At 40.5% G+C, this 27,976-nt stretch overlaps 1 protein-coding gene across 5 annotated transcripts in view; it reads left to right on the top strand.

The window, feature by feature from the left end:
* The first annotated feature begins 299 nt into the window (after nucleotides 1-299).
* PPP3CA (protein phosphatase 3 catalytic subunit alpha) overlaps nucleotides 300-27,976 on the top strand; it is a 226,921-nt gene continuing 199,244 nt past the window's right edge. For 2 of the 5 annotated variants that reach the window (XM_089526057.1, XM_089526058.1), the window contains exon 1: nucleotides 300-842. In XM_089526057.1, coding sequence (XP_089382183.1) covers nucleotides 785-842 — 58 coding nt within the window. In that variant the 5' untranslated portion in view covers nucleotides 300-784. The remainder of the gene's footprint in view (nucleotides 843-27,976) is intronic. The other 3 variants (XM_089526060.1, XM_089526059.1, XM_089526061.1) reach the window with 3 other exon arrangements.

The raw sequence follows: 27,976 nt of genomic DNA on the forward strand, positions 1-27,976 counted from the left end.
GCGGGTGCAGAAAAACGAGTGAGAGAGAGAGAGGCACAGTAAGAGGAGGAGGAGGAGGGAGAAGGGCGGGCTCGGGTCGTTTTGACAGTGATTGGCACCCAGGCCTGGGCCAATAGCGGTGGAGCTAAGGTTTTGGCTAGAGGCAGGGAGGGAGGCTGCTTGTTGGCGTCGGAAGGCTGAGGCAGAGGGGATAGGTTGGGGCTGGGAGCCGGCGCTGCTTGAGTGGCTGGGGCGAAGGGAGGGAAAGGAGAGCCCCTTGCGCAAGGAGGGGAGGCGGAGGCGGAGGCAGAGGCGGAGGAGGAGGGAGCCCGGGAAGCCTGGGAAGCAACAGCAGCAGCAGCAGCGTCGGACGCAGGGTCTCCTCCGTTCGGGGACGGATGCCTTCTTTCGCCGCTTGTGGCCCTCACCCTTGAAAGCCCTCCCCTTTGGCTGCTTCTTCCCAAAGTGACAGCAAGAGAGAGGGGCCGGATCAGACCTCCTCGCCCCCGAAACAATAAAAAGCCAAGAGAGCCCTCCATCGCAGCCCCTGAACCACGGAGGAGGAGGAGGAGGAGGAGGCGGAGGGAAAGGCGAAGGGGAGCCGGCGGGGAAGGCGCAGCAGAGGCGAGAGGAGGAGAGGCGCTTGGCCGCCCTTCGCTGCAAAGGCTGCTGCAGGAGCAGCCCTCCAGCCCCCGCCGCTTTGTGTCTCCGCTGGGAGCAGACAGACAGACAGCCAGGCAGGCAGCCTGCCTTCCTCCCGTTCTTCTCCTTCCTCTTCCTCTCCCCCCCGCCAAGGTTGCTGGAAATGTCTGAACACAAGGCGCTGGATCCGAAGCTATCGACGACGGAGAGGGTGGTGAAAGGTAAGGAGAGGGCGCAGGAGGCAACCTGAAGCAAAGCTCTGGAGGAAGGGAATCTGGTCCCTTTCATCCCTTGAGGAAAATTGGGGGAGGGGGATGCGCTTGCAAAATGGGCGAGGAAGGAGGAGATCTCGGAAGTGGCAGGACCCCCCTCCCCCAAATCCCCAAACCCATTGGGCTAGCCACAAAGGCGGAGGGGAGACTCGGCTCCAGAGGGCCCCCCGGGAAGATTAGATTGCACAGCCCTTTCCCCCTCCTCCCACCATCGCCTAGCCTTGCAATCCTTCCATCATGGTGGTGGTGATGATGATGATGATTATCACCCCCCCCCCTTTCCACTTAGGGCTCCCTTCTCCTCCGCCTCCCTTTTGCTACATTGCAGCAAAATTTCCCTTCCCCCGCAAGAGCAGGAGGAGGAAGGAAGGAAGGAAGAGGGCAGGGTTCTGGAAAAGGAAAGCCCTCCGTTTCCTTCTTTGCGGCTGGAGAGGAGAGGAGGGTGTATGTGTATATATGCATACATATACATATATGTATATGTATAGACTAGGGGGTGGGGGAGAAGAGAAGAATGGTAGGCTCCCTCCCTCCCTTTGCCAACCAGTCCCCTTCTGGGCATTGCCACCTCCTCTCCGCCCATCTTGGCTGGGCCTGGGCGCCTTTTGGGGGGCGAGATGACTTCCCTGAAATGCCTTTCTTTGCGCCTGTGGAGAGAGATGCCTTGGCTTAGGCAAGAAGGAGGAGGGGAGGCAGGCGCGCCCCCGTGCGCGCCCCCGCCTTCCCTCTGCATCTCCAGGTTTTGACAGCTGGGGCTCTCCCTTCCTTCCTTCCTTCCTTCCTTCCTTCCTCCCTCCCTCCCTCCTTCCCTCCTTTGGCACAGCTGCCTGTCTCTGCTTAGCAGGCGGCTTTGATGTGTGCCAACCTGGAGGGAATGCTGGACTCCATGGGCAAAGGGAAAGGAGGGAACCTGTATGAGAGAGGGAGGGAACCGATCTGCCCATGGAGTCCAGCATTCCCTCCAGGTTGGCACACATCAAAGCCGCCTGCGAAGCAGAGACAGGCAGCTGTGCCAAAGGAGGGAAGGAAGAGCCCCAGCTGTCAAAACCTAGAGATTCCACCAACACCACCATCATCCCTCTCATTTTGGCCCCTTTCCCTTTTTTCCAGCAGGGAACCCACATCTGTACGCTCTTCCCTGCTTTGTCTCTTCTTTCCTCTCCCACTCCTCGCCCACCCACTTTGCAAACAGGCCAGGCTGTGTGTTGCCACTGCAGCATCTTTGAAAGATGCTCCTCGCCCACCCTTCTCCTTAGCTGGAGAAGGGACAGATGATTTTTATTATATATGTATATATATTGAAAAAATCCTTTGCGCTGAGAGATGTGCAAGCCGGGTAATTCCTCCCATCCTCCTTCAGCGCCAAAGGGAAACAATTTCAAATAAATAAATAAAGCAATAAAGAACCTTTATCCTCCTCCTCCTCTTCCTGCAACCTACATATCAGGGATCTGTTTCAGCAGGATGATGAGGGAATCTAGCAGACATGTTTGGCGGTGGTGCGCATTAAAATATGAAAATATGACCTTTTGCTATGCCATCAAAATGGCTTGTTTTATTTCGGACTGGCATTATAAGTATGTGTGCCCATGTGTGTGTGTGTGTGTAAAGGAGAGAGAGTATGGAAAAGGCTATCTATGGCATGGTTGAGAAGCCACTGCTGAGATATACATTTGCCAGCCTTGGGTTCCTATCATGTACACTCTTACTTAGGAGGTAGCATCATTGGCTACAGTTGGATTTACCTCTGCGTACGTTGCTCGGTTACCCGTACTGGTTCAAGTATCCACGATGGATTAAATCTGATGTGCTGCCAAGTCACTATGTTTAAGATTTTACCATTCCATCCTGATCCTAGACACGTTTGTTTGGAAAAGTTGCCAGTATTTCTTCCAAGAGCTCTAGTCAAAGGTGTACTAGGATAGATACGTTCCTGTTGGTTTTTCATGCGTCAGGTTTTCATCTTTAAAGCTTTCATTCTAAACACACTTAAGAAGGAAAGAGCCCCATTGGAGTTTGTGAAATATTTCACAAATATTTCAAAGGAAACATGCATTAATTGGGAAAGGGAAAGGTTGTTATGGCCAAGTTCTAGAAAAGGTTCTGGACCAATATAAAATTTCCAAGTCTTATTGAAAGTCCGCCAGTTATTGACCCAGTCAGACATATGTTGGTGCGTGGGCCAGTTTATATATTAAATGCAAATGCATGACTGTCCCGTATCTCAGTCTTTTCTGCATTATTATGCAAAAGTCTGATGAAAGACAGCATTTTGTATTCTGCAGCTTTGGTCTCTTGGAAACCTAAGCATCTTTAAGAGACTTAAGATCTATTAAGATCAGTAGGTTTTACTTCTGAGTAGACATAATTGGGATTGTGCTGCAGGATTGCAAACATACTGAATATACTGAACATGAAAACAAGGACACTGATCCCAAGGGTAGTGACTTCTTAAAACATTTTTCATGTCACTGTAAATGGTTTCAGGAGCTTTATATCTCTAATGTGGTTATATCATTGCATGCTGATGCAGTGGTTGGTGGACTTTATAAATTAATATTGTGAAAATGTATATAATTCCTGGGATTTGAAGATGGAAACAGAGCCTTGCTAAGCATTGTGGAGGATTCCCTGTAGTTTTGGAGGTCTCAGAATTTTTGACATTGTTGATTTGTTATTTTGGAAAATAGATGCCTTCTTTAGGATTTAACTTTGTACCAACTTGAGTGCCAGTATTAACATTAAGGGTTGTATTATCAATGCAATGAGTTGAAAAGAGCCCACCACCATCACACTTAATTCCATAGGATATACTTCTTGATAAATGTGTTGAATAGGCCTACAGTTGTAAATGAAACAACCAACAGGCCTAGACCTCTTACATTTATTTTCTAGATTAAGCCAAGTGCATTCTGAAGTTAATGACATACCATTTTGTCACAAAGAAATGAGAAGTGGGATTTGGTATCTAAAGGTCTTTATTTCATAAGCTATATAAGGCTTCTTTAAAAGATATTTCTAGTGTCCATGCCAAGTTAACCAGGATGTGACCTCCAGTTCTTCAAAATAGTTTTTCCAGTAGTAGAAAGGTAGTAACTAAGCCTGTTACCTTTATTAAATCAACTTCTGCTGTCCTAATACAAAAAGAAGATACATTGTTGAAAAGTTATTCTGTCACTGGTGGTAGCATGCCATATGTTCTTGTTCAGACCTTAAATTATCTACATTGTTGAATGTTTTGAACAGCTCAACATTTTGTGTTTCTAATGAGAAGCAAGTCTCACTTAATAAGTATGTGTGGGATCCCGGCCCTTTTCGGTCTTTGGTATCTGCTTGAAGATCTGGCTTGGAATGCTTCTGCATATATTAAAATTATGCATATAGGGTTTTTCTCTCCCAAGGGCAGGGATCGTTTTGGTAATTTTCATAAATGCTATTTTCCTGTTTCTTACCTGGATCCAATGTGTTGGGAATGAATCATGGGATGCCTTCTAACAACTGGCTATATATGAAGGACATTTGTTTGGGAATGAAAGTTCTATCTCAGTTTTAAACCATTTCCTTAGCCATCTAAGGAGAAAACAAAACAAACAAACCACAACCCCTGCCCAGAACCTTCCTGCTGCAGTGAGATGACATGGGGAAGAAGGAAAAGTGCTAAGATACTGCGAACTTCAAAAATTCACAGTTACCCAGCAGAAAACTGGAGGTGTTTTGTTATAGCAAGAATTTTCTTTTCAGAGGAGCTTGTAGGTAGGCGCTATTATGTAATTGCTGGTGGTAGATTTGAGGGGGTGAAAATGCCTACATTTTAAAAAGACTGTTCCTGATATTTGGCATAAAACTTAAAGGGTAGGCAGTATTCACAAGATGAAGATGGAAGGAAGAAAGTTTTCATCAAGGAGCATTTGGAAATGCGTCTAATTATTTAGGTGAATCCTCCTGCATTTTGTTATATACCTTGTCATCTGTACACACAAAGGTCTGCATGTATTGTTGAGTGACATTTTAAATCTTACTTTCTTAAAACCTTGTAATGCATTTCTGCCAGTTTTACACAAGTGCTGTTGGCTTGCCCTTCAAAAATCCTGAATTCACACAGGCCTACAGATATTGCTGATAGCCCTTCATGATATGAAAGACTAGCTCATGCGAACTGATCCATATTCAGAAACTCTATATGCTGAATGTGTGTAGAAATAAGGGGAGAGCCAGTGAGGTGTAGTGGTTTAAGCATTGAAATAGTGGTTTTAGCATTGGGCTACAACTCTGGAGACCAGGGTTTGAATCCCATCTGGGCCATTGGGTGACCTTGGGCAAATCACACACCTTCACCCTCAGAAGAAGGCAAAGGCACCCTCTTCCCAAATCTCGCCCAGTAAACACAGTGATAGATTCACCTTAGGGTTACCACACATTGAAATGACTTGAAGGCACACAACAAACAGCATGAAGAAAGTAGGGTGTACTTGTTCGCTGCTATTACCATCTACACATGAAGGGTATTTTTTTCTGATGCGAAGCACCTCCTTTATTTGTGAAAGTTCTCTTTATGATTTGGGAATAAGCATTGGATAGGTTCTATAGATTCTGGAGGTTCACCTTCCAAAATAAAAACTGAAAGCTGCCCTTCACATGTAGGCAGTACTGAAAATGATGATTTAGGAAGCAGAGTGAACACTCTTTTCTGCTCTCTACATGCGTTTACTGTGCACATTCCTTGAATGTTTGATGGGAATATACAGTAGACACCCAACAGTGGTGGCACTAGGGCCTGAATCAGCTGGGAATCATGCATACCTCCAGATGTTGAACTGCAACTTCCAGGATTAATCACCCTTATCTATACTAGTTAGGGCAACTGGGATTTTCCCAGTTCAACAATATCTGAAGGGCTACATGAGTACCACATTTGGCCTCAATCCAACTCCTGGTTCCAACTAGACCCTTGGAATCAGTGAGAATTATGTAAGTATAGATTTACCATAAAGCAGGTATATATTCCATTAGTTGAATTTACAGCTAGAATAAATGCTGTAGGGAGGCTTGTAGAGGGACAATTTCTATCCATTACTTTGTTGTTGTTTTTTCCGACTGTGCAAAATTTTCACAATATTCTTAACACTTTATACTTTGAGTAAGGAGAAGGGGCATGCAAGGAATTTTTGACATGGTAAGATTAAAAACAACAACACAAAAGACATCTTCAGAATTATATTAGACAACCTCACCTCCCAATTCTCTTTGCAGTTCTGGAACAATTAGGCCTTGCATGATAATATGGAAAACCTGTGGTGTGTGTCCATGTATTTAATAGAAAAGCCTGGTTGTATTCATAGATGCTTTATTTGTATACTGCTTAATCAGCCAAAGCAGTTCACAACCTTTTGTTCTATTCATCATAATTCTTCCAGGGCCTACTCTGGTACAGTTGAGGCAATGGAAGAGATGACTTAATAAAGCAGTTTTGGCTATAAGCTTCTTGCTCCACAGTTCCTTTAATTTTCAGTCATATGAGCTTTTCTGCAGTCTCAGGAACTCCTACTATCCTAAAAAAACCCAAAAAACCAAACCCAGCAACAAACAAACCTCCTACTATTGTAGAAAAAGCCACTGGAACGCTGTATTGCATGTTAAACCTAGCTGGAAAAGACTCTTAAGCATCCATAGCAATCTCCTGGCTTTCCATATCTTTTCAGCACATTAATAATTATCAGTCCATGCTATGAACCTTCATGAATTTAGAGCTTCTGAAAGCTTAACAGCAAGGTTTTACAAGCTAATAGTACACCTGTTTCACTTTCCCCAAGGGTAATTATGATTAATGAATTGTGGCACTGGTCATATTTGTTCAGAGTTTGCCTGTAAAGACTTGTAATCTACATAAAATCTTTTGGAAGAATGAGAATATGAAAACAAAAAGTATGCAGAAAAAACAAACAAACTGCCATCCTTAATTTTCAGTCTTCAGTCATTCTTTATACATGGTTGTGCTGGGATGTATTCCCTACATATTAGCCAGATTGCACTTACAGAAATGTGATGGGGCTGTGACCACTATTTAGTATCAGTTTGTTCCAACCCACATGCAGTAGGTAGCTGGGTAATGTCTTATAAAGAAATGTGTTGACTTATGAGAGCTATGAGAAAATGCATCATAGTTAGTTGGCTCTTTATGGAAGAACTTAGTTTTCTAGAATATGGATCAAGGATATCATCTTATTTTATATATTTCAAAGAGTTGTTTGCCACTCATATAGTAGAAAAATGTAAACATGGTGTTAGTAAATTAATAATGCAGTCCAGTTACTGTATTTTAATTATACAACTGGAAAATTGTATGGATTATAAATATTATACAAGATTCAATAAATATGATTGTTTAAAGGTCGTAAAATCTTACTTAAACTGAGAATTACCTTGAGCCAAAGTTTGAAATAAATCTGTATTCCTATGAGTATGTGCTGAGAAATGAGTCCCATTGACTTCAGTGAGATTTACTCTCTAGTAAATATGTAGAGATCTGCTATTCTAAAAGGGCTGGTACCTCTGTAATACTGTACTCTGACAAGTACCTCTGTAATACTGTATGATGCAGGACTGAAGCATTTTTGGCCCTCCAGATTTTTTGCGACTACAATTTCCCTTACAGTTAGCCATGCTGGAGAGAACTGATGGGGCCACAGGTTTCTCACCATGCTATGGATTATCAGGGTTCTAAATGCTGTACATTATATGAATACAGTTCTTAAAGGGCCCAAGAAATGAAACATAAGGAACTTTCAATATTTTCTTCCTTGTTTTTTCTCTGTATCTCAGTTAATTAGTTCATTGCATAAAGTTGTTGGTTCAGCAGTGATTTGATGTAATATTTGTTATACTGCTTACACTTGGTGTTCAAAATACTGAACATACAGTTATGGCTTTATTAGTTACATCAAAGTCAACCTAAAGCATGTATCACTCATGTAGCTATTATTATTATTATTATTATTATTATTATTATTATTATTATTTGCCCTAGATCTTTATTATGGACACATATAATTCAAATAAAAATCCTGCTGTAGAAGTGTGTGTTCTAAAAACAAGGAGCAGCCATGAACTGAAAATTACATTTCTTGAAAGAGGTGGAGCTGATGTATCATGCATAGTTGTATCAGGCAACTATCAAATGGATTGTGTAGAATTAAAAGAGGAACATAAAGTGCTCTAGAAAATGCATAAAGTTGAATTCATGGGGAACATAACTAAATATACATCTGCATTACAAAATACCTCTTGTATATTTAGTAAAAAAAAAGAGCAATGTCTGTATTGATATTTCTGCTGAAAAAGGTGCAGGGGTATAGACTGCATGTCCTACTGTGCAAGTAACAGCTCACAGAAAATATAGACAAGTCCCTTCGGGCTGTATTTTGCCTCTGGGACCTTCCTACAACTCTGGAGCACCCCATGTGATTGGGAAACAAGGCTAGAGTTAGGCAAATTGCATTTGAAGAAAACTACTATACTGTCATTGCTTTGGCTCTCCTCCCCCCACTGCTTTGAGATGGGGAACACATCAGAAATTTTGGAGAAATGCCAGTTTCAGTTTCTCCATTGCCTGTCATTCTGTGCCTTCATTGGGAAAGAGCAGGAGTGGGAATGGTGTAACCCTCCAGACATTCTTGAGCTGCAAATCTCAACAGTCCTGCCCAATGGTGAAGCATGCTGGGAGCTATAGTCAGACAACATCTCAAGTATTGTATGAGTCCCACTCCTATATTAGTGTGACAACACTAACCACTGTGTGTAATGCAGAATCAGGTTTCTTCTTTTATATTGGCCCTAGGACAGTGATAATAAGTGATGTAATCCAGACCAATGTAAGTTCTTTGAAAACCCACAGAATTAGATGTGAGAATTAAAACTTGTTGTAATTCTTTCAGTAGGACTTTCTCCAGCCTGAATTCACATTTGCATTCTTTATATATAGACATTTGTGTGACATTTCCCATACACAAACAGCTGTATTGCTGTTTTTACCATCTAGATGGAAACCTTGGGACATAAGTCAGGCATGAGAGGCTGTTCCTGGCCATGTAATTTTAATGGCAGAGTATGTATTTGAACCTGGAACTCCCACAGCCATGTTAAGTGATGTGTCCCGATGCCACAGTTGGCTTTTTGAGTCAAGACCCCTTATGGCAAGAGGTAGTGGCTCTGTGTATGTGCTTAGCTTAAGTCCAAGCAAATCTAAACAAAAGAGTGAATGGTATGTCTTTATTACTGGAAAGGGTCAAATATTTATTTACTTGCCTCAGGACTGATCTAGCATTACAGTATCCTCATGGGACATGTGCTCCATGCCCTGGATGTCTAGCAGAATTTGTTAGCAGGAATTCCCCATGAGTACTGGAGGATTTTTAGGCAGTAAAGCCTTTATAGGCATTTAAAAAAAGTTACTGCATATGGAGCCTGCAGTCAGTTCACTTTACCTTGCTTTAAAATGCCAAGGTATCTTTAAAAAAAGAAAAGGAATAACACACCTGAAAAGTAAGAGTTGAAGGATAATTGCCACTTTCCAAATGAGCAAAATACATTTCCATTATTAAGGGAAGTGTGACAACTCTACATGTATTGTCAGCTTTGAGCACTGTCAACTTTTGATGGCAGTGTGAGATATTTATCCTTTGGTACAATATACATTGGAAATTACAGGTTCTGATGTGCAGTGGTAGGTTCTCCTATAGTTGGTCATGGGAGCCACAGTGTATAAGGTTAGTAAGTTTCTCCCATTTGTGCAGATGAAGGGGAGAACTCTGTTGGTTTAATATCTGTTTTGCAAGTAGATGAATACGATTTATAACAATAAGCACACGCTCATCTACATATATGTTATATTTGGTTTTTTTTAAATAAAAAGTTAAATTTAGCATAATGTCAGTATAAGAATACAGAAGGTGCATGTGTACATATATTTTTAATTCTCAGTTTTATCTCTTCCACTGCCACAAGTCATAAGACTGCTTTATATCTGACACATAAACACTATAATTGCTGAAGGAGCATATGACATTTGAATGAAGAGGTCCAAGAAACACTGTGGATTTTGCAACATAAACTACTGGAGTGCTACAATAACGGGGCCTTTTAACTGCTGTGCAATAGGTTTAAGTGTTTACTATCCTTGCTTTAGTATCCCTTTTATCTGAAAAACTAAAAAAACAACACTTGGCTAAAATGATCTGTTGAAATGGTTGTAGTGCATGGCAATTTCCATTTTAATAGAATTAGAGGGATATCCCAGGTGTGTGGCAATGGCTGCTTTTGCAGTGACATTTCTTAGTGTCCCCTTTTCATATCCACCCCACCCCACCCCACCCCGCTGCCGGTTTTGGTTGGGTAGCTAACTATTTCTCCTGCTTGGCAGGGTCAGTCAGCACAGGAGTTAGGAGCATTCTCCTTGGCATTAGGTGAGATTCCCCAGCCACCACCGTCTTCCCTTACAAAACAACAGGATGTTTACAAATGCCACTACAGGATAATAGCCAGTCTGTTCTGGAGGTGGGACATTTTGCTTCTATAAAATGCCTTAACAATTGTCATATCAGACTAGGTGAGATTATCTTGTTGAACACTTAGCTGAGTTTTTCACTGTTCTGTTGTTGTTTTTTAAATGATCTCCAGTTAATACAGCACATTGTGGTACTAGGAGTGTGAGGCAAAGATCAGTTAAAATTCACAATGTATGGCATGAGTCGTAGATACAGAGAGTGTACAGCCAGAGTCTTGATTGCAGAATTTTGCTGAGGGCAAGTGTTCCTTAATTGTTTTCTGTTTCTTCCTGTCTAAGTGGTATTTCTAGACACCAACATCATGAAAGCAGCTTTGCCCACTTCCTTATTGCATAAACATGGGCCGGCCTAGCAGAGCACACAAACTTGCACTTCTAAGTCTTCCATCTGAAAGTTTCAGTGAAGAAGCCTCCTTTATAAAAGTGTATAGCTCAGGGATTTCAGGTAGCAGAGCTATAATTATGGTTTAAGTTTTAGATGGTGGATATTGAAGAAAGCTCAAACTTAGGTGTTAACACTCAAGTGTTTTCAGTCTCTGCATTCTAGAAACACAACACAGTATTGTTCCTATTTATTTAAAAAAGGTATAAGGATTTAGTGGACATCCAATGGTGTTTATTCTTTAGTAAGTGTATTTAGTACTCATCCCAAATGCTTGATTAAGTGTGATTGATCAGTGTTGGGGGGGGGGGGACATTTTGGTTCTCTGAATCTTTCTTGCAGCTATGGCATGTATAAATGTTTTGATTTATATCTTTAAAAACCTGGAAATATGCTCTTAATAGTATTTTTATATGAATTCTAGCCTGTGTTTCTTAAACATGGTAAAATAAGCATTACAGCTGAGGGTGATGTTACTTATAAATCACGTTGAAAGGTATATTTATTGCTCTTATGTATCCTTCAAAAAGTCTCATAAAGACAAATGAATGAAGCCACAGCTTGCAAAAGTGGATGCCACTTCAAGGCAGAACTTAGAGAATGTGCTATTTTATGTGGTTACATGAGCTCCTATTTTTAAAAAGCAGGCCTGTGTTTTCAGTTATATCAAATGTGTCATGCTTCTGAGACCTCCATGTGCTACTCTTTCCATAAGAAGACTTGTGCTTAACATGTTGATGCTACAGTCTCTTATTAACACTTTAAGGGTGGTCAGAAATCAAACCTGAACATAGGTTCACTGATTGGCAGAACCTGGAATAAAGATACTGTGGGGATAAAAGACACAAGGTGCAGTACTTTGCCTAATCATTTTGAGTATACCATGTTATTTTTCTTTTCCCTCATCTCTAAAACTTGAAGTTTGGTTTACATATCAGATTTAACTAATCTGAAGCATTGAAGGAAATGTCCTTCTATCAATCATTAGCCTAGGAATACATATTTACATAGACTGGCAGCAACAGAAACAGAACTGGGGATATGTGTGCGCACATACATTCTTAGCCTTTTATTGTACTGTACTGTACTGTGTGGCCACCGAAGTGGTACCTATTTATCTACTTGAATTTGCATGCTTTTGAACTGCTAGGTTGGCAGAAGCTGGGACTAGTGATGGGAGCTCATTCTGTCACATGGCACTTGGGCCTTGAACTGCCAACCTTCTGACCTGACGATTATCAGAATTGGTGTCTTAACTACTAAGCCACCATGCCCCTGTCTTAAATGGATATTTGATGTTAAACAATGCAGGAGGTGGGAGGAAGGGAGAATAAAACCTATTTAATTGTTGAATTAGTGTCAGATCACCCTCTTTTTTGGAAAGTCCAGGGAATATGGAGTGGTTAATGGTTGCAGAAACAGCCTTGGCAGGCCATAATAATACGTTTTATTTGTATTTTCCCGCTTCTCCTGATGGATCGAAGCGGGATTACAATCAGGGTATATAATACAACAATACAGATACAAATGCAATTACAAACAATTCCAGTAACAATTATTAAAAACAAAGTATAAAAACAAACATCTATCTAAAAACATGCAATATGCAATCCTAATTAGCATCTTGAGGTAGGCTCCTGTTTGGGATGTTATAATCAGCTGTGCCAAAATGTAATTGTTAATCTTAACTTGAGTAGATATGTGGAATAAATTTTACTCAAGTGTTAAGTTCCTATTGATTCATTGGTACACCCACAACTGCACTAGCAACTGGTTAGGCCATGGGGAACCTCTCTTAGCACTACCAATCAATTTTTTTTCTGCAGCTATTCTATCTTTTCTTTAATGGATTCTTTGTGGTAAGATGAAGGATTGAAGCAGCAGCAGAAAAACACAGGAAGGTTATGGGTGAAAGATGAAGTTGTCTTTATTGTTATCATCATGGTTATAAATTATTTTATTTTGTTTTTAAGCATTGATGTTTTAATATGGTAGTTTATTTGATTTTCAGAAAAACCCCTTTCCATTACTAGGTTTTAATTACTGAACCTTGTTTCAAATAATGCTGCAAGCCACTTTGGATCCCATTTGGGAGAAAGGCAGGATGAAATAAATTACAAAATCAAGTACAACAGTTAACTATGGCTACAAACCAGTGCAGACAGAAACACATGAAATGTCCATCTACATGTGGCTCATTCTGCCATCATGAATTGGTATAGCAAGCCACTGAAAACACTTTAAGATTTTCCATACTTCTCTATGTAATCTGCAGTGACCTAAAAATCAGGCTACTTGAGCTACCTGATGCATATCACATGTAGGCAATAACCCAGTCCATAGTCTTTGTACCAGCTCATATGTCCAGCACTGATGTGAGGTATTGCAAACAGTAGATCAAGTTGGTTGATCCTTTCACACTGTCGGCTCACTGCTTTCTTCAATACTGCACACAGAGATTTGGACTGTGACTTTTGTTTGTAAGAGGCAAATATTATAAAGCACATTATCAAGATGCAAACATTGTGATTTGAGTCTAAAGTATAATTTTTCCTTAGTGAAAGTATTTCTTCTCAAGCCGTGTGAGATACTTGATTTTTGACATTTCCCATACCTACTTAAAACACACATTCCAACCTTTCAAAGTTTGTGGTGAAGGGCAAGTGACTATCTGGAGTAGAGACCTTCATAAAGTAGATGGGAATCAGTGAAAATCTGGTGGAATTGTTTTCATCAAATGCAGAATGGCTGTTGGATTATACAGTACTGTCTATATTCAGTCATAAGCAAGTTACAAAACAGTGACACTTTATAAAGACTTGTAGTAATGGTGCCTAGCATACTCAAGTTGTTACTGTGTTTACACATGATGTTGAAAAAACTTTTGAAGTATGGACGTTTATGGCAAGAGTGAAAGACACTAGTATTGAGAACTGATACAGTTTATCTTTGCTTTTCTTCAACTTGCATACGGTGTTTTATTGATACATGGGGTGTGGCTGGCTAGAGAAGACCTGAAAATAGCAAGGTGTGAGTACACTGAGGTCGTATGGTTAAACTCATCCTCTGCGTCTTGTTTCTCTTCATGGTCTGTAGAGGTATAAGATAGCAATATAAGCAAATGCTAAAAGTTGTTCTTGCTGTTTCCTGTTGACCCTCTTCATGGTTCATGTGTACACTAGAGGTTGATGCTCTTGAAATAACAGGTTTAATCAAACTCCATGGAAATTTGAAAACATTTTGAGTGATATTCAGCTCCTCAAATATTAGGCAAAAAGCTTTTCTCTAAGCACTCATAGGCCAAAGGAGGAAAACTATGGCCCTTTGAATGCTGTTGGTCTACAGCTCTCTACCTAGCATAGTCAGTGGTGAGCAATGATGAAAATTGCATCTAGCAAGCCACACTTTGGCCACTCCTAGGCTAATGTTTAAATCAGTGGTCCCCAAACTGTGCCCTTTAAGAGATTTTGGACTTCAGCTCCCAGAAGCCTCAGCCCTGTTGGCCAATAGTCTGAGTTTCTGAGAGCTGAAGTCCAAAATCTCTTACAGAGCACAGTTTGGGGACCACTGGTTTAAATGGTCAAGTCTGTAATTGGAAATCCACCCTCAGCTAGAGCCTGGCAATTGTGTGGTTAAAATCCATATGCTTGGACCATTTAAATGTTATCTCAGCAGCAGTGGGAGCCACATATGGAAAAGTGGGCTCTCATGTGACTAGGGTAATATTTAAAGAGGGCCTATGATATCTTCTTTTATAGACAAAGCATGTTGTTGTTGGCATAGCAACACTGCTGTTTGGAAGTCAACATGGCTATCTTATTATTTTGTTAAAAGATTTTACAAGGCTGCCAACATCATGTCCTAGCTAACTTGTTTATACAAAGACCCAAGGTTAAGATGCCAAAAGACAGCAGCACAAATTATATTTCTGATTTATAACTTCGTTTATATGAATTATGAGAGGGAGATACCAACTAAGGCTTGCAGTGATCCTGCGTTTGTTACTTGGTGGCATAAAACCTCTTGAGTTCTCAGAGATGATATAGACTGTTTAACTGCAGCCATGCCCTACATAGTATAAAAGGAAAAGTGGTAACCTACTCCTATTTTTAAAAGAACCTCCCAGTAGTATAGGGCTTTTCCTCTTTTTCCTGTTCCTTCCCTTTTTTTTCTTTCATCCCTCATCCTAGTTTCCTTCATGTGTGATCCTGAATTTTTCCCCAGTAGACCCTGTTCAAATACAACAGATGATCACTCATTTCAAATTTGAACAATTGGTGATCCAGAACTTTCTGTATCTGTGGTATGCACAGTTATTTGATTTATATCCCACTTTTCTCCTGAATGGGACTCAACGCAGCTAGTTTGTTTGGTTCAGATTTGGTTATACATAGAATAGATCCATTGAATGTGGTGGGATTTATAGATTAATTTAAGCCACATTTAAAAACTAAAGGATCTATTGTTAAATATGACTAAGCCTAATTAAGCAGGTTATGTTTTTCTGCCACAAACAGTGGTGGCTAATGACTTTCACATCAGTGTGTGGGAATGCATCGGTTCTGTCCTAAATAGATCCAGCATTTTGGACAGCTCTAATAAAGTGTGGATAAAACCGAGAATGGATTCACCACCCCACTGACATGGGAGCCACCAGGTGCCACTGGCCCCAAGAATTGTATTAATTAAACACTGTCCATTAAGCTCCTATCACTGTCCGTTTTCAGGCATTGCATTATATAGATGCCTACTAGTAGGGATGAGCAAAACTATTCTGTGGCATTAAACCTGTTTCCTCATTACCTGGATATTTGGGGATAATTATAAGAATTCTGGGATGGATGTAATCACTTCATTAGATTTCTATATTGCCTTTCAGCTAGTAGTCTGTTGGAATTCTGAAAGAATTCCTGTTGGGCGAGGGCTTCATATATGAATTTGCCAGGTCCCATCAAGATTCCATCACCAGGTCACCTAGAGAAGCTCATAGATCAGGCTAAATACCAATTTTGGGTGACTACCTTAACGTGAAACTGTCTCTGCAAAGTGATGTGATTTTGGAATTTTAATACATGTTTTATTAAATAAGGTTGATACTGTGCTGAAAACACATTCCTCTTCAAGGATCAGGGATCTTAATGGAACATCTGTTTATATTTTGCTTCTTTGATGTATCATGTAATTTCAGCAAAAGCTTGTTAGCTTAGGGCAGGCCTTCATAATGTATGACCATTCTAGCCGAACATAGCCTATTAGCCATATAGTGGACTGCTGTAAAACTAATATGTAAGCCATATGTTTCTTTTTCCTGTCCAATGCCTACAAAAGCAGTGAGGTTGTCAACGATCTGGCAGACGACAGTACTATCTTTCTTCCTTTGCAAGAATTATTTAGTACTGATCAACATGCATTTGCGTGAGGCCTTTCCCATCTTCAGTGTGAAGTAGTCAACCCAGAAACATGTTGTCTTCTCGCATCGGCTGTTTGTGGAAACTATGCTGTTGCCAGTCTTTTTCTTCAGGTCTGCACAGTCCTTGGGTTGCAAGGATGTTACAGCTCTATGTGGATTGTCCTTTAGAGCTATATTTCTTGATCTAAACAATCCAACCAAGGCTGTGATGAAGCATTTTCCCACCTGATGTCTTCCAGAAATTTTGGACTTCAGATCCATCAATCTCTGAGCATTAGCCATGCTGGTTAGGGATGATGAACGTTGTGAGAGTCTTGGTTTGGATATTTTGGACTACAACTTTCATCATCCCTAACTAGCATGAACAATGCTCAGAGATTGTTGGATTCGAAGTCCCAAACATCTGGAAGGCATCAGGTGGGGAAATGCTTTATGACTCAATGCTATGGAATTATGAGAATTGCAATTTTATAAGAAATTTAGCCTTCCTTGTCAGCATTCTGGTGCCACAATAAACTACAATTCCCAGAATTCCATAGCATTGAGTCATGGCAGTTAAAGTGGTGTCAAACTGGGTTATTTCTGCAGTGTGGACGCAGTCAGTATTGAATGGGAGAGGGGGAAAGTATGTATGGCACACTCATCTCCTCAAGAGAAGGCAGAATTTTAAAAAGGTAATAAGAGATAATTTAACACAATTTTTGTAAAGCCAATACAGTCAGCCCTCCACATTCAAAGCTTTGACTTTGTGTGGACTTGATTATTTGCAGATTTGATTAATTTGTTCTCTGAAAGTCTTCTAGTGTGACTCTGCTGGAAGTTGATCTTAGAGGACCTAGAAATTAGTAGAGAAAACACTTCTTTAGTCATTTGTAGGTCCTCCTATACTAAACATCCGATGCATGTTGACCATAGTTGTTCTGGAGGACCTAGAGATTCTTAGAGAGGTGTTCTCTCAGGTAAAAAAAATAAAATAAACAGTGTTTTTTTTTTTAATTTGCAGTTTTTCACAGTGGTCCTGTGCCCCTAATTCCAATTAATGTTGAGGGCCCACTGAATCTTTATCTCACAGTTACGGCTGTATAATTTTTGATTTGTAATTAACCTACTGTATTTTCTGGTGTATAAGACGACTGGGTGTACAAGACGACCCCCAACTTTTCCAGTTAAAATATAGAGTTTGGGATGTACGCACTGTATAAGACTATCCCTCTTCCAATGCACACCAAATAAAAATTAAAAAAACATCAGATTTGATTTCAATATGGTAATTTAAATTCAAATGCTTATGACATGCAGGTACTTAGCAGGAAACCTTGTTGTATACAAAGCCTGCTTGGATTGGTCATCATTCCCTGCCTGCCCAGCCCTCTCTGTCTCCAAAACTATCAGAGCGGTAGCTGCTTTCATACGATCGCCGCATATGGTGGGAATGCGGCCGCGGCCCTTTTTTAACTCCCCCCACCATATGCGGCAACAGCAGATTCTCCAGCTCTGAAGTTTCAGCACCTGCCCTATAATATGACACCCGGTGTATAAGACAACCCCCGACTTTTGAGAAGATTTTCCTGGGTTGAAAAGTAGTCTTATATGCCAGAAAATACAGTAAGTAGCAGATCTGTTGATGATTATCTTGTAATGGTAACACTTCAAAAATATTTGACAGTTATTTGATATTGTTTGGCTTGTCAATATAGCAAATAGTTTTTGATCAATTGGATGCTGAGTGCTGCTGTGTCTTTTAGTTTTGGAGATAATTGTTTTGTTATTGTATGCTCTTGGTCTTTGTACATCCTCCTGGGACCAATGTGATGAAGGCTGTTCTAAAAATTCTGTAAGTGTACTATCTGTAGCTGTGGTTCTTAATCAACCCTCTTCTTTTAACACCCTATAATGCACTTATACTTTTTGCCACACCTTCCACATGTTGATGCTCTGTTTTCATTTCACAATTTTCTGCATCCTCTATCTTGCTGCATATGCCACTTCTTCTCATTTCTTTTTTTTCTGTCCACCTTATGGGACCTGTTCATACATTACTTCAGTTCAGCTTTTGTCTTTACTATTTGTTTCTTGCCTGTTCTTCATCCATATTTGTATTTTTACTTGTGGAGTTCACCAGCAACCTCATGCAGATTATATACTGGGAGTAGGGTTGCCATAAGGCAGGACCTCCAAACTGGGACAAATGTAGGACAAATGTAGGGCCACATTTTCAAATGTAGGACACATTTTTATAAAAAATGGAGGACACGTGAAAAAATTGATAATTTTTTAAAAAATGTTAATATAAATGCATGTTTCTTAGGCATGCTCAAAATGGAGGACATTTTGGCATTATTCCTAGACAGAAGGCTGAAATGTACTTCTCTTTCTGGCCAAACACCCCCCTCCGCCCAATTCTACATTTCTCACTCCCAAGCAGGCATAGCATTTGCAAGATCACAGGCAGCCCCTTGTGCCATTGCAAACTACATTTCCATTTGCAAGATCACAGGCAGCCCCTTGTGCCACTGCAAACTACATTTCCATTTGCAAGATCACAGGCAGCCCCTTGTGCCATTGCAAACTACATTTCCATTTGCAAGATCACAGGTAGCCCCTTGTGCCACTGCAAACTACATAGAATCATAGAGTTGGAAGAGACCACAAGGGCCATCCAGTCCAACCCCCTGCCATGCAGGAATCCAGATCAAAGCATCCCACTCCCAAGCCTTCTTAGCAATTTCCCCCCCTTCCTCCTTTTCCTTGCCCCCTCCAACCCCCCCAAACCCCTCGCCCCCTCTTTTTCCCAGGTATGTCTCAACTTAGGAGGGATTTATGGGACAGATCCAAAGCCTTTTTTCTTTTCTAATGGGGGCAAAGCCTTGAGAAGCCCTGGACCCCTGAGAAGAAGAGGAGGGGGGCTTAGAGAGAGGAAGAAAGAGAAAAAGAAGATGAGGAGGGGGAAGAAAGGAAGAAAAAGGAGAGGAGGAAGAGGAGGGGAAGAGGAGGAGAAGAAAAAAAAACAGAGTAACAAGAAGAAGAGAAGGAGGTGAAAGAGAAAGGGGGAAGCAGCTTGCCTGAGTGCAAATTCCTCCCTGCTTGGATATTGCCCAAATAAGGAAGCAGAGGGCTGGCCAATAGAGGCAGGGCAGTGCAGCAGACCCCGCCCCTGCTGGTTTCAGTCCTCCTGCTGCTGCTCCAGACAAGCTGCACAGGCAGCACTCTATAGAAGGCAGGCAGCAGCCCTGGGAGCTCAGAGTTGGGCAGCCACCCGGGGTCGGGGTCGGGACGGGACCGGGCATGCCCCCCAGGGGGCGGGAAAGTCCTGCCCACCACCGTGAAATGGCAACCCTAACTGGGAGGGTTTTCAGATTATAATCTGGCTGTTTTGCAATGTGCCTCTGAATTCACTTTGCAGGATTCAATAGTTTACTTCTTGCTGGGTCTTCTTGCTTCTGTTAGAACCAGTGATCTCTGCAGCCCCATATGGATCTTCAAACCCTGTTCCAAAAGGTTAGGGAAAACAATCAAACCATGAAGCAGTTTCTGCAGGTAGTCACAGGAGGTTAATGAGAAGATACTCTCCATTTCACTGGTAATAGATATATAAGTACATTGCTGAGTCTTTTGTAGAGAGAAGAGCAATTCAGATTTAGTGAGGCAAGCATTTACTCATCATTTTCATTTCTACATTGTAGTGGAAAAAGTTCAGAGACAGCTGGTATTCCAGATCTGGATTTCCCTTAGGGTGCTGCAAGGATAACAAAGGATGGGGTCATAGCTAGTCTGTGGCTTGATTGAATTAGAATAGTGCACGCTGAAATATATTGTTTTTTATTTAATGGGCCATTTTAAAAGAATATTTGTAATGATGACCTAAATGCACTAAAGGCATCAGATCCTGTCTGACCTTGGAAGCCAAGCAGGGGCAGCTCATATTAGTCTTGGATGGCAGACCTCCAACAAATACCAGGTGCTATAGGCTATATTACTGAGAAAGGAATTGGCAAAACTGCCTAGTACGTTTGACTTATTGGATCACTGGCTAAGGAGTTTGCATTCTGCAGTTGTTGGAAGTGTTTTCTAGTGCCTAACCTGTCAGGAATATGGTACTGGTAGCCTTAACCTTTTAGAGAGGCTGGTGTTGCCTAGTAATTCCCAAGGTGCTTGTTTTAAGAACATTAAATATGATCTGGAATTGCAGATTGTGCAAAAATAGAAATGGTGCCCTATATTATAAATGTTGTGACTCCTAAATGACCATGAAATGTTGTAAATTATGATTGCTGTAGCGGCAGCATAAATGGCTTTCTTAATTAATTGTCGTGTGTGTGTGCGTGTGCGCGCGCGCATGCTTTCTCTTGGTCAAATTTCTTTGTTGGAGTTCCAAGGCAGATATGTTGTTTTTATTTTGAAACATGAAGGAACAAGTTAAACTATCCCTGAAGAAAATGTGTGCATTGGGGAATAAGAAACCCGCTTGCTCTGACTCTGCTATTGTTATTTCCCTAAGGATGTGAACCTCAGGTGTAGCTGTCTCACAGGTAAACAGTGTAGGAATAACATTTTCACCACACAGAGAGAGACAGAACAGAGACACACTGAGCGAAATGCATCAATTTGAGACTGTCTGTATTATAGCACTTCATTGGCTTTGACTGTGCGCAGAAAATATCCATTTTGTGTGAAATAAGTGCTGTAGAAAATCTACTTGGTTTATAATTGAGTTACCTGCAGTATGATGATAGAAACTGCCTATGTCTAATAGGGTGGCATCATGTGGCCTGCAGATGTCTGCTTTTAGACATTGCAGAATTTGCTATTCCCTTTCCCCTCTACAGTGACCAAAGCCACCCACCCCAGGCTTACTATTTAAGCATTCCACCCCCTCCACTATGGCCTTCCATTGGCTGGTGGAGAGCAGGAAGGGGCAAAAATCAGAGCACAATCTGGTTAGTTCCCTGTAACAGAGGTCCTTGAAAGTCCCTGGTGGAAGTCAGTGGATGATATCACCAGTCTGCATCTGGCTATGGGAACAGAAGCATTCTCTCCTTTAGTATGCCTGTTCTCCCAACACCTGCTTTTGTAGCTAAATAGCAGCTAAATGGTGAATCCAGGTGGGGTTGAGTGCATATGTAGCATATTTCCTACTGTGGGACTCTTATATTACACTGTGCCATAGTCTGGTAATATTTACAACATCTTTCAGCAACTGTGCATATTCCTTCACTAATTCTTTTGAATATTTTCAGCGTGTTGTTTTAAGAAACAAAAATCTGAAGACATAAGTAATTTGATATAGCTGCCTTTCAGGAATTTGTCTCAATTTTATTCTGTTGTACTGAAGCCAATTGAATATTGCAGCACATTAAATACTAACCCTGTTAGAATTTAACATAGAGTTTTATGGTCTGGGATTGCATATGGTGGAGTAAACATTAGCCCAGGAAAGTTTATTGTCATAATACAATTACTATATTTACAGTTTCATATACTCTCATTTTTGAGAGTGTGGAGAAAGCATTTATGTAATACCTAGATATGATCATAGATCATAGATATGATTCATCGGTTTTCACTATGTATACCTGAATCATGCTTACATGTGTGCACTCCTGCAATCTCTCTCCCTCTTGCATGCCTTCTCTCTCTCTCTCTCCCCCTCTATAATTCTTTTAGAAAGATCTTCAGGGTGAATGCACTTCTGAAGTAGAGGTGGCTGATGTTTGCTCTTAAATCTAATCGTTCATGTATCTCCAAGGAAAACTTAAACTGGTTGCTTTGAGGGAAACTTCAGAAGGCATTATAAATAAGTGCTTTTGACTGCTGAATGATAAGATGAGATATGATTATGTTTATTCTGTCTAATCAACAGGCAGAAATTGGAAAAATTTGCATCCTTCCCAAGAATCATTTGATGACAGTGTAGAGGCCTATGCAGTCATATGTTAATTTGCTTTAACTAGTGAGGCAGGAAGCATGCAAGCTCCACTCTGTCCCCCCAATGTTTGGCTCCCTGTTTAGAGAAGGACAGTCTGAAGAGGAGAGCATCTTCTACACACAAAACTTTTTTCTTTGGACTGTCACTCTTCATGTAAGGAAAATGATGGGAGTAGCAGTAAATCTGGCATTGGTTTTCTAGGTGTTTTGGACTGAAACTTCCAGAGGTCCCAGTAATCATGACCAAAAGCCAAGAATCCTGAGAAATTGAAGTCCAAAACACCTGGATGACCAAAGTTTTGGAACCATTGGGTTAGAACATACCTGAATGTGTTTATCTAGTTTGCAGCAAAAGGCTGCAGTAAATCATAGCCATTCTTGCAACTTGTGCAACAGGTTGTGTTTGTACCTTCAGTTCTTTGTTTCTCTCTTATCTCTCCACATTTGTTAATCCATAGCTATTACTCTTGTTTGAATATATGTTCACACAATCATCTTTCCCCCCACCAAATTTTATTTCATATCTTTCAGAGAGGTGCCTCACCAAACCACAAACCAGAATTATATAGGAAACAGCCATGACAATGAAAGTGGTATCAAAGCATTACTATTTATGCAATATGAAATAAACCAATGAATTATGCACAGAAGGCTTCTATTCTTAGTAGAATAGAATTTATATGTGGATTTTTTCTTATGGAAAGCAGGATTAGAGCCAGAGGAGGAAGGCGTGAAAACTGGGAGTAAGGACATCAGAAATTTAAGCCATATAGATGATTCAATATTCCTGGCAGAAAATAGCAAAGACATGGAATGCCTTAAGTTTAGGAAGAATCTGCAAAAGCAAAGCTGCATTTACTGTGTAAATAACAAAAATAATGGCCATAGATTATTTATATAACTTGAAATTTAGTGATGAAGAAATAGAAGTAGTGTAAAGGTTTCCTATACCTTGCCTCGGTCATTAATCAAAATGGAAACTAGTAAAAAAAAATTAGAAGACGGGTAAGAATTGGACAGCAACTATGAAAGTACGAGATAAGATCCTCAAGTGTGTGTGTGCATGTGTAGTAATTAAATACCAAAGTCAGAACCATCCATGGGACGTTATTTCCAGTTTCTGTGCATGGATGCTAAAGCTGGGCTGTAAAGAATAAAAATCCATTATTTAAAACATGATTGTGGAGGAGAGTTATATGGATATTGTGGACTTTCAAAAAAAAACAAGTAATATCCAAGAACAAATCACTCCTGAATTCTTACTAGAAGCCAAAATGACTTAACTATGGCTATCAAACACCATGACTCATTGGAGAAGACAATAACTCTCAGTAAAGTTGAAGGCAGTGGGAAAGAAGGTGGATCTCTTTTCAGGTAGTTTGAGCCAGTCAAAGAATCCATGGCCCTGAGTTTGTAAGACCACAACAGGATTGCTAATAACAGTTATCTCCTGGAGGTATCTCATCAGTAGCGTTGCCATAAGTCAAACTGTCTTAACTGCATTCAACAACATCAAAGTTACAAATTGTTGCAGTTTTTGTTTTGTAATTTTATTTCAGCTACAGAATGAGTAATCATACCCTAAGGCTATAGGATTGAAAATGCAGAATATTTATGCCCTGTGACAATTATTATTAGATATAGACATTGCTACATCAACTCTATTGTTATAGCAGAAACGTCAGACATCTTTCCAAAATGAGGTACTAAAGTCAGTAAGGTGGCACTTCATTTTGAGCAAGTAATTTGATATTTTTGTTGCTCAATGATCTCTCCTTTCTTGATGCAGATACTCAAATCAGGCCTCTAGAAATAACGAATTCTGTGGTTGTATTCCATTCTGCAGACTTGTGCATAATAATCAGCCTATAGTAATGTTTCCTTAAAACATATCAGTCTAATTTGTTCAACAAAATGATAGTTAAGACTAAAGCTAGTTGAGGACTAACAAATAGCTCTGGGTGCTCTCAGTGGCCTTTCTTCTTTTTGCATTTTGTAATTACATAAACACAATGAAGGTTTTATGGGTACATTATAAAAATATAATATGTAAAGCAACTCTGATATACAGACTTGGGTGAACTTCCTACAACTGTAAAGAATGGCTTGAAAAATGAAGGGTATGACTAACTCTTCTGGGATTCATTACTTGTGTGAACATGACTTCCTGATTAAGGGTCGTTCTCCAGAAACTTCATCTATGGATGCAGAGATTCAAGTCCAGCTAGCAGTTGTTCAAGCAGTTGTTTGAAAAGAGGCTCACAGATGGAGGGCAAGTGAGGGGAAAAAGTAGATGTTTATAGTGTTGACATAAGTGAATGTTAAATAATGGGTGTTAATTTCCCCTCATATGTTTTCCTTTATGGACATGTCTTTTTCCCTTAGGAAGGGCAGGCAACAGGGGTTCCCATTGACAAGAATATGGGAAGATACCCAGAATCTTCAGCATCAGATATCCTACTATCCCAGTTTTCGCTGAGCAGTAAGTCAACACTAATGGAGACTGCAGTGCATTGTGGGAGACATTTTCTTCTACTGTTTTATCCTAGAAGAGTGGGAGAAAAGCATTCAGCACATCCTCTTAATGAAATCTTTGGTTCCTTATTTTTTTAAAATAGGATTTTTATGGGGAAAGGTATACTACAGTTCTTGACATGGTAGTATTCTCTGTGTAGCGACATACAGTGCTACCTCCTTATCCACAAGCTTGCCATCCACAAGCTTGCCATCCATAGATTTAACCATCTGCTGATGGCAAGCCTCATTGTCCCCATTGTCATCGTGTGTGTGTTGTGCCACCATTAGCCCTAGTGGTGTAGTGGTTAAATGACTGTATTGCAGCCACTCACTCACAAACCTCAATACCATCCAGGGGCTCAGGGTAAACTCAGCCTCTCATTCTTCCATAGGTCTCTAAAAAGAGTACCCAGCTTGTTGGGGGCAATTAGTTTACACATTGTCAACTGCTTAGGGAGTTTTTTGTAGGTTTTTCGGGCTGTGTGGCCATGTTCTAGAAGAGTTTCTTCAGCTTAGGGAGTGTTTAAGTGCACTGATAAGTGGTGTAGAAATGTACTTGCTATTGCTATGTACTTGCTATTAGGGACAACGAGATCTGAGGTCCAGCGCTTTTTGGTATCTGTGGGGTGGGTTCTGGAACGGAATCTCCTCAGATACCAAGGTTGGACTATACTTATAGGTATACATTTATACATATTTGAACTAATAATTTATTGAGGAGTATGAATTGTCAGCTGGAATACAAAAGTGTACTTGCCAGAAACTGATTCTTCATCTACTTAGTGCTACTAGATCATTCTGTACGGATTTTGCAGTCGCTCCTCTGTTTTTATGGGGGATCTATTCCAAATCCCCCACAAAAACAGAAACTTACATATATTCAAGCCCCATTGCCTTGAATGGCCATATCCATGGGCGAGTGCACCATTTTAGCCAATGGGGCTCACCCTTCTGTGAGTATTCAAGACTGCAGACTTCAAATCCATGAAAACAGAGGGGCAACTATATTTGTTTCATTCAATTGTGTTCTTCTATTTGTTTAGGTACAGTGGGTCCTTGATATCCACTGTGGTTTGGTTCCAGGACACCCCGTGTATACCCAAATTCGTGGATGCTCAAATCCCATTAAATACAATGGCATTGTAACATGGTGTCATTTATATAAAATGCCAAAATCAAGGTCTGCTTCTGGGAATTTACATATATTTCAATATATTTTCAAATCATGGATGGTTGAACCGATGGATAAAGAATCAGTGAATATGGAGGGCCGACTGTATACCACATAACAGTCTCATTTGGCTATATGGTAGTGCTTAGGTTATTTTGAGAGATTTCCCCTAAAGCCAGTAAGGAAATTTAGTGGTTAAGTGTGTTGAAGGTTCAGAAGCAAAGACCAACAAGCCCAAATGCCTTTTTAAAAAAGAATATTTCCTTCATCAGACCAATATCAGTTCAGCCTTGAAAATTTTCATGAATTTATGTGCTGAATTAACAGTGTGAAATTCCAGGCAACTGGTATAAGAAAAATGTTATATATTTTAACATATTCCTTTGAGCTGAACATAGTGTAATTATCTTCAGGCATCAGCCTTTTAGCATAAAAATAACCTCAAAGTTCCACCTGGCTAGTGTGCTGGCAATTCTGACTACTACTTATATTGCTGTCTTGCTTCCTATAGACCACCCACCTACAAGGACCACTAGTATGGATGCTTTTGAAAGATACATCATTTGACAACCTGCGATTGCTGAAAGCACGAAGTGAACTAGGAATACTTGGCTATGGTGCTGCTGCTGCCTCTGCACAGGCTGTTGCATTCTCACAAAAGCAGACTTGGTGGTAGTTCAAGTGTGATATCGTCAATCTGTCCTGCTTTTTCCCAATATGACTGGTGTTCCTGCTTGCAAAGGGTGTGATAGGTCAGCCATAAAATTATTCTCTTTGACTTGGTGGCTGCTGCTTCTTCTTCCCAGAAACAGTACTGATCTATTTCCGTCTTTTAAATATCCTTCTGTTGCCTTGTAGAGTCTCCTAGTTTCTTCTATTCCTTTCATTGTTGCTGTATTGGTGCAGCAAAAATGTTCTGTATTTTGTGAAATTAGCCATGACTCCCTCTCTTTAAAAACACCCCTATAACATTTTTAGCTGCCAGCCCTCATTGTGCTGAAAAATATTTAAACCTAAGGATTTTTCTATTCCTTTTTATCTTATCATTGTCCCAGGGGTGTCAGTGATGCCTTTTGGCCCTCCAGATGTTGTTAGACAGCAGTTTCCTTCAGCTCTAGTGAACATAGTCAGCAGTGAGGGATGTTGGGAGTTTTAGTCCAACAATATCCAGAGAGCTATGTGATTTGTATCCCTGAGCTATCAGATAAATTACTCCTCACTTCCTTCCATGGAAAGTTCTTGTTTCTGTCCCACTTAGTCACTTCTTGGCTTCTGTGGTAAAACTATACATTAGAACTGATAGATCTTAGTTTTGATCCAATATGGCTATCTTTACTGGTCCATTGGCCATCATTATTAGAACACAAAAGAGATATTTTTTGGACTCCAACTCCCTCCCAACAATATAGCCAGAAGTTGGAAGTGCTTGGGAAGTTGTAGGCTAAAAGAGTAACTTTTCCAACCTCTGATAATTACCACTGCTGCCCATTACCATTTGAAATTATGGCAGGGTGTATAGATGGCATGGGCTGTTTCTTGACATTTTGTGCCAGGGTGATTTAGGTTATTGCCTTGGAAGTGGTTGCAAATATTCTGGAAGCTATACTTTCCCTGCCTAACAGCCTCATGATTTATGAAGTTACCAGTGTTCTCAACATGTTCTTTTCCCTTCCCTTTGCTGGTAGCACACTCATTCTTGATGTGTCATATTTGCCAAGATGTTGGGCTAAGACAAGTCCAAACTATGAAGACGCTGCCATTCTGATGCGCTGCCATTCTGATGCATTGGTGTGGCTGTGCCTTCAGTTTAATAAGCTGGGAATAGGAAGGGCAGGCAGGAACACACATTTGACTGTACACTATAGCAAGACCCACCCTTCTTTCTACAGAAGTTTTGTAATACCTGCTGCTGAAGTTATGATGCCTGTGTTGATTGTGGCATCCAATCAATAGATGAATCACTAAAGATCTATAGCTGGCTCTTAATACATTGTTAATACACGCACACACCGTTACAAACAGGATAAGATATGGAATTGTATGTTTTGATATTACAGAGTCTTCCTTTCCTTAGAGGTAGTGTTATCTTCACAATACTTTGCACATAGATATGTGTATA

Source organism: Sceloporus occidentalis, unplaced genomic scaffold (genome assembly GCF_023333645.1).
Source record: "Sceloporus occidentalis isolate IW3139 unplaced genomic scaffold, rSceOcc1.0.p SCAF_5, whole genome shotgun sequence".
NCBI lineage: Eukaryota > Metazoa > Chordata > Lepidosauria > Squamata > Phrynosomatidae > Sceloporus > Sceloporus occidentalis.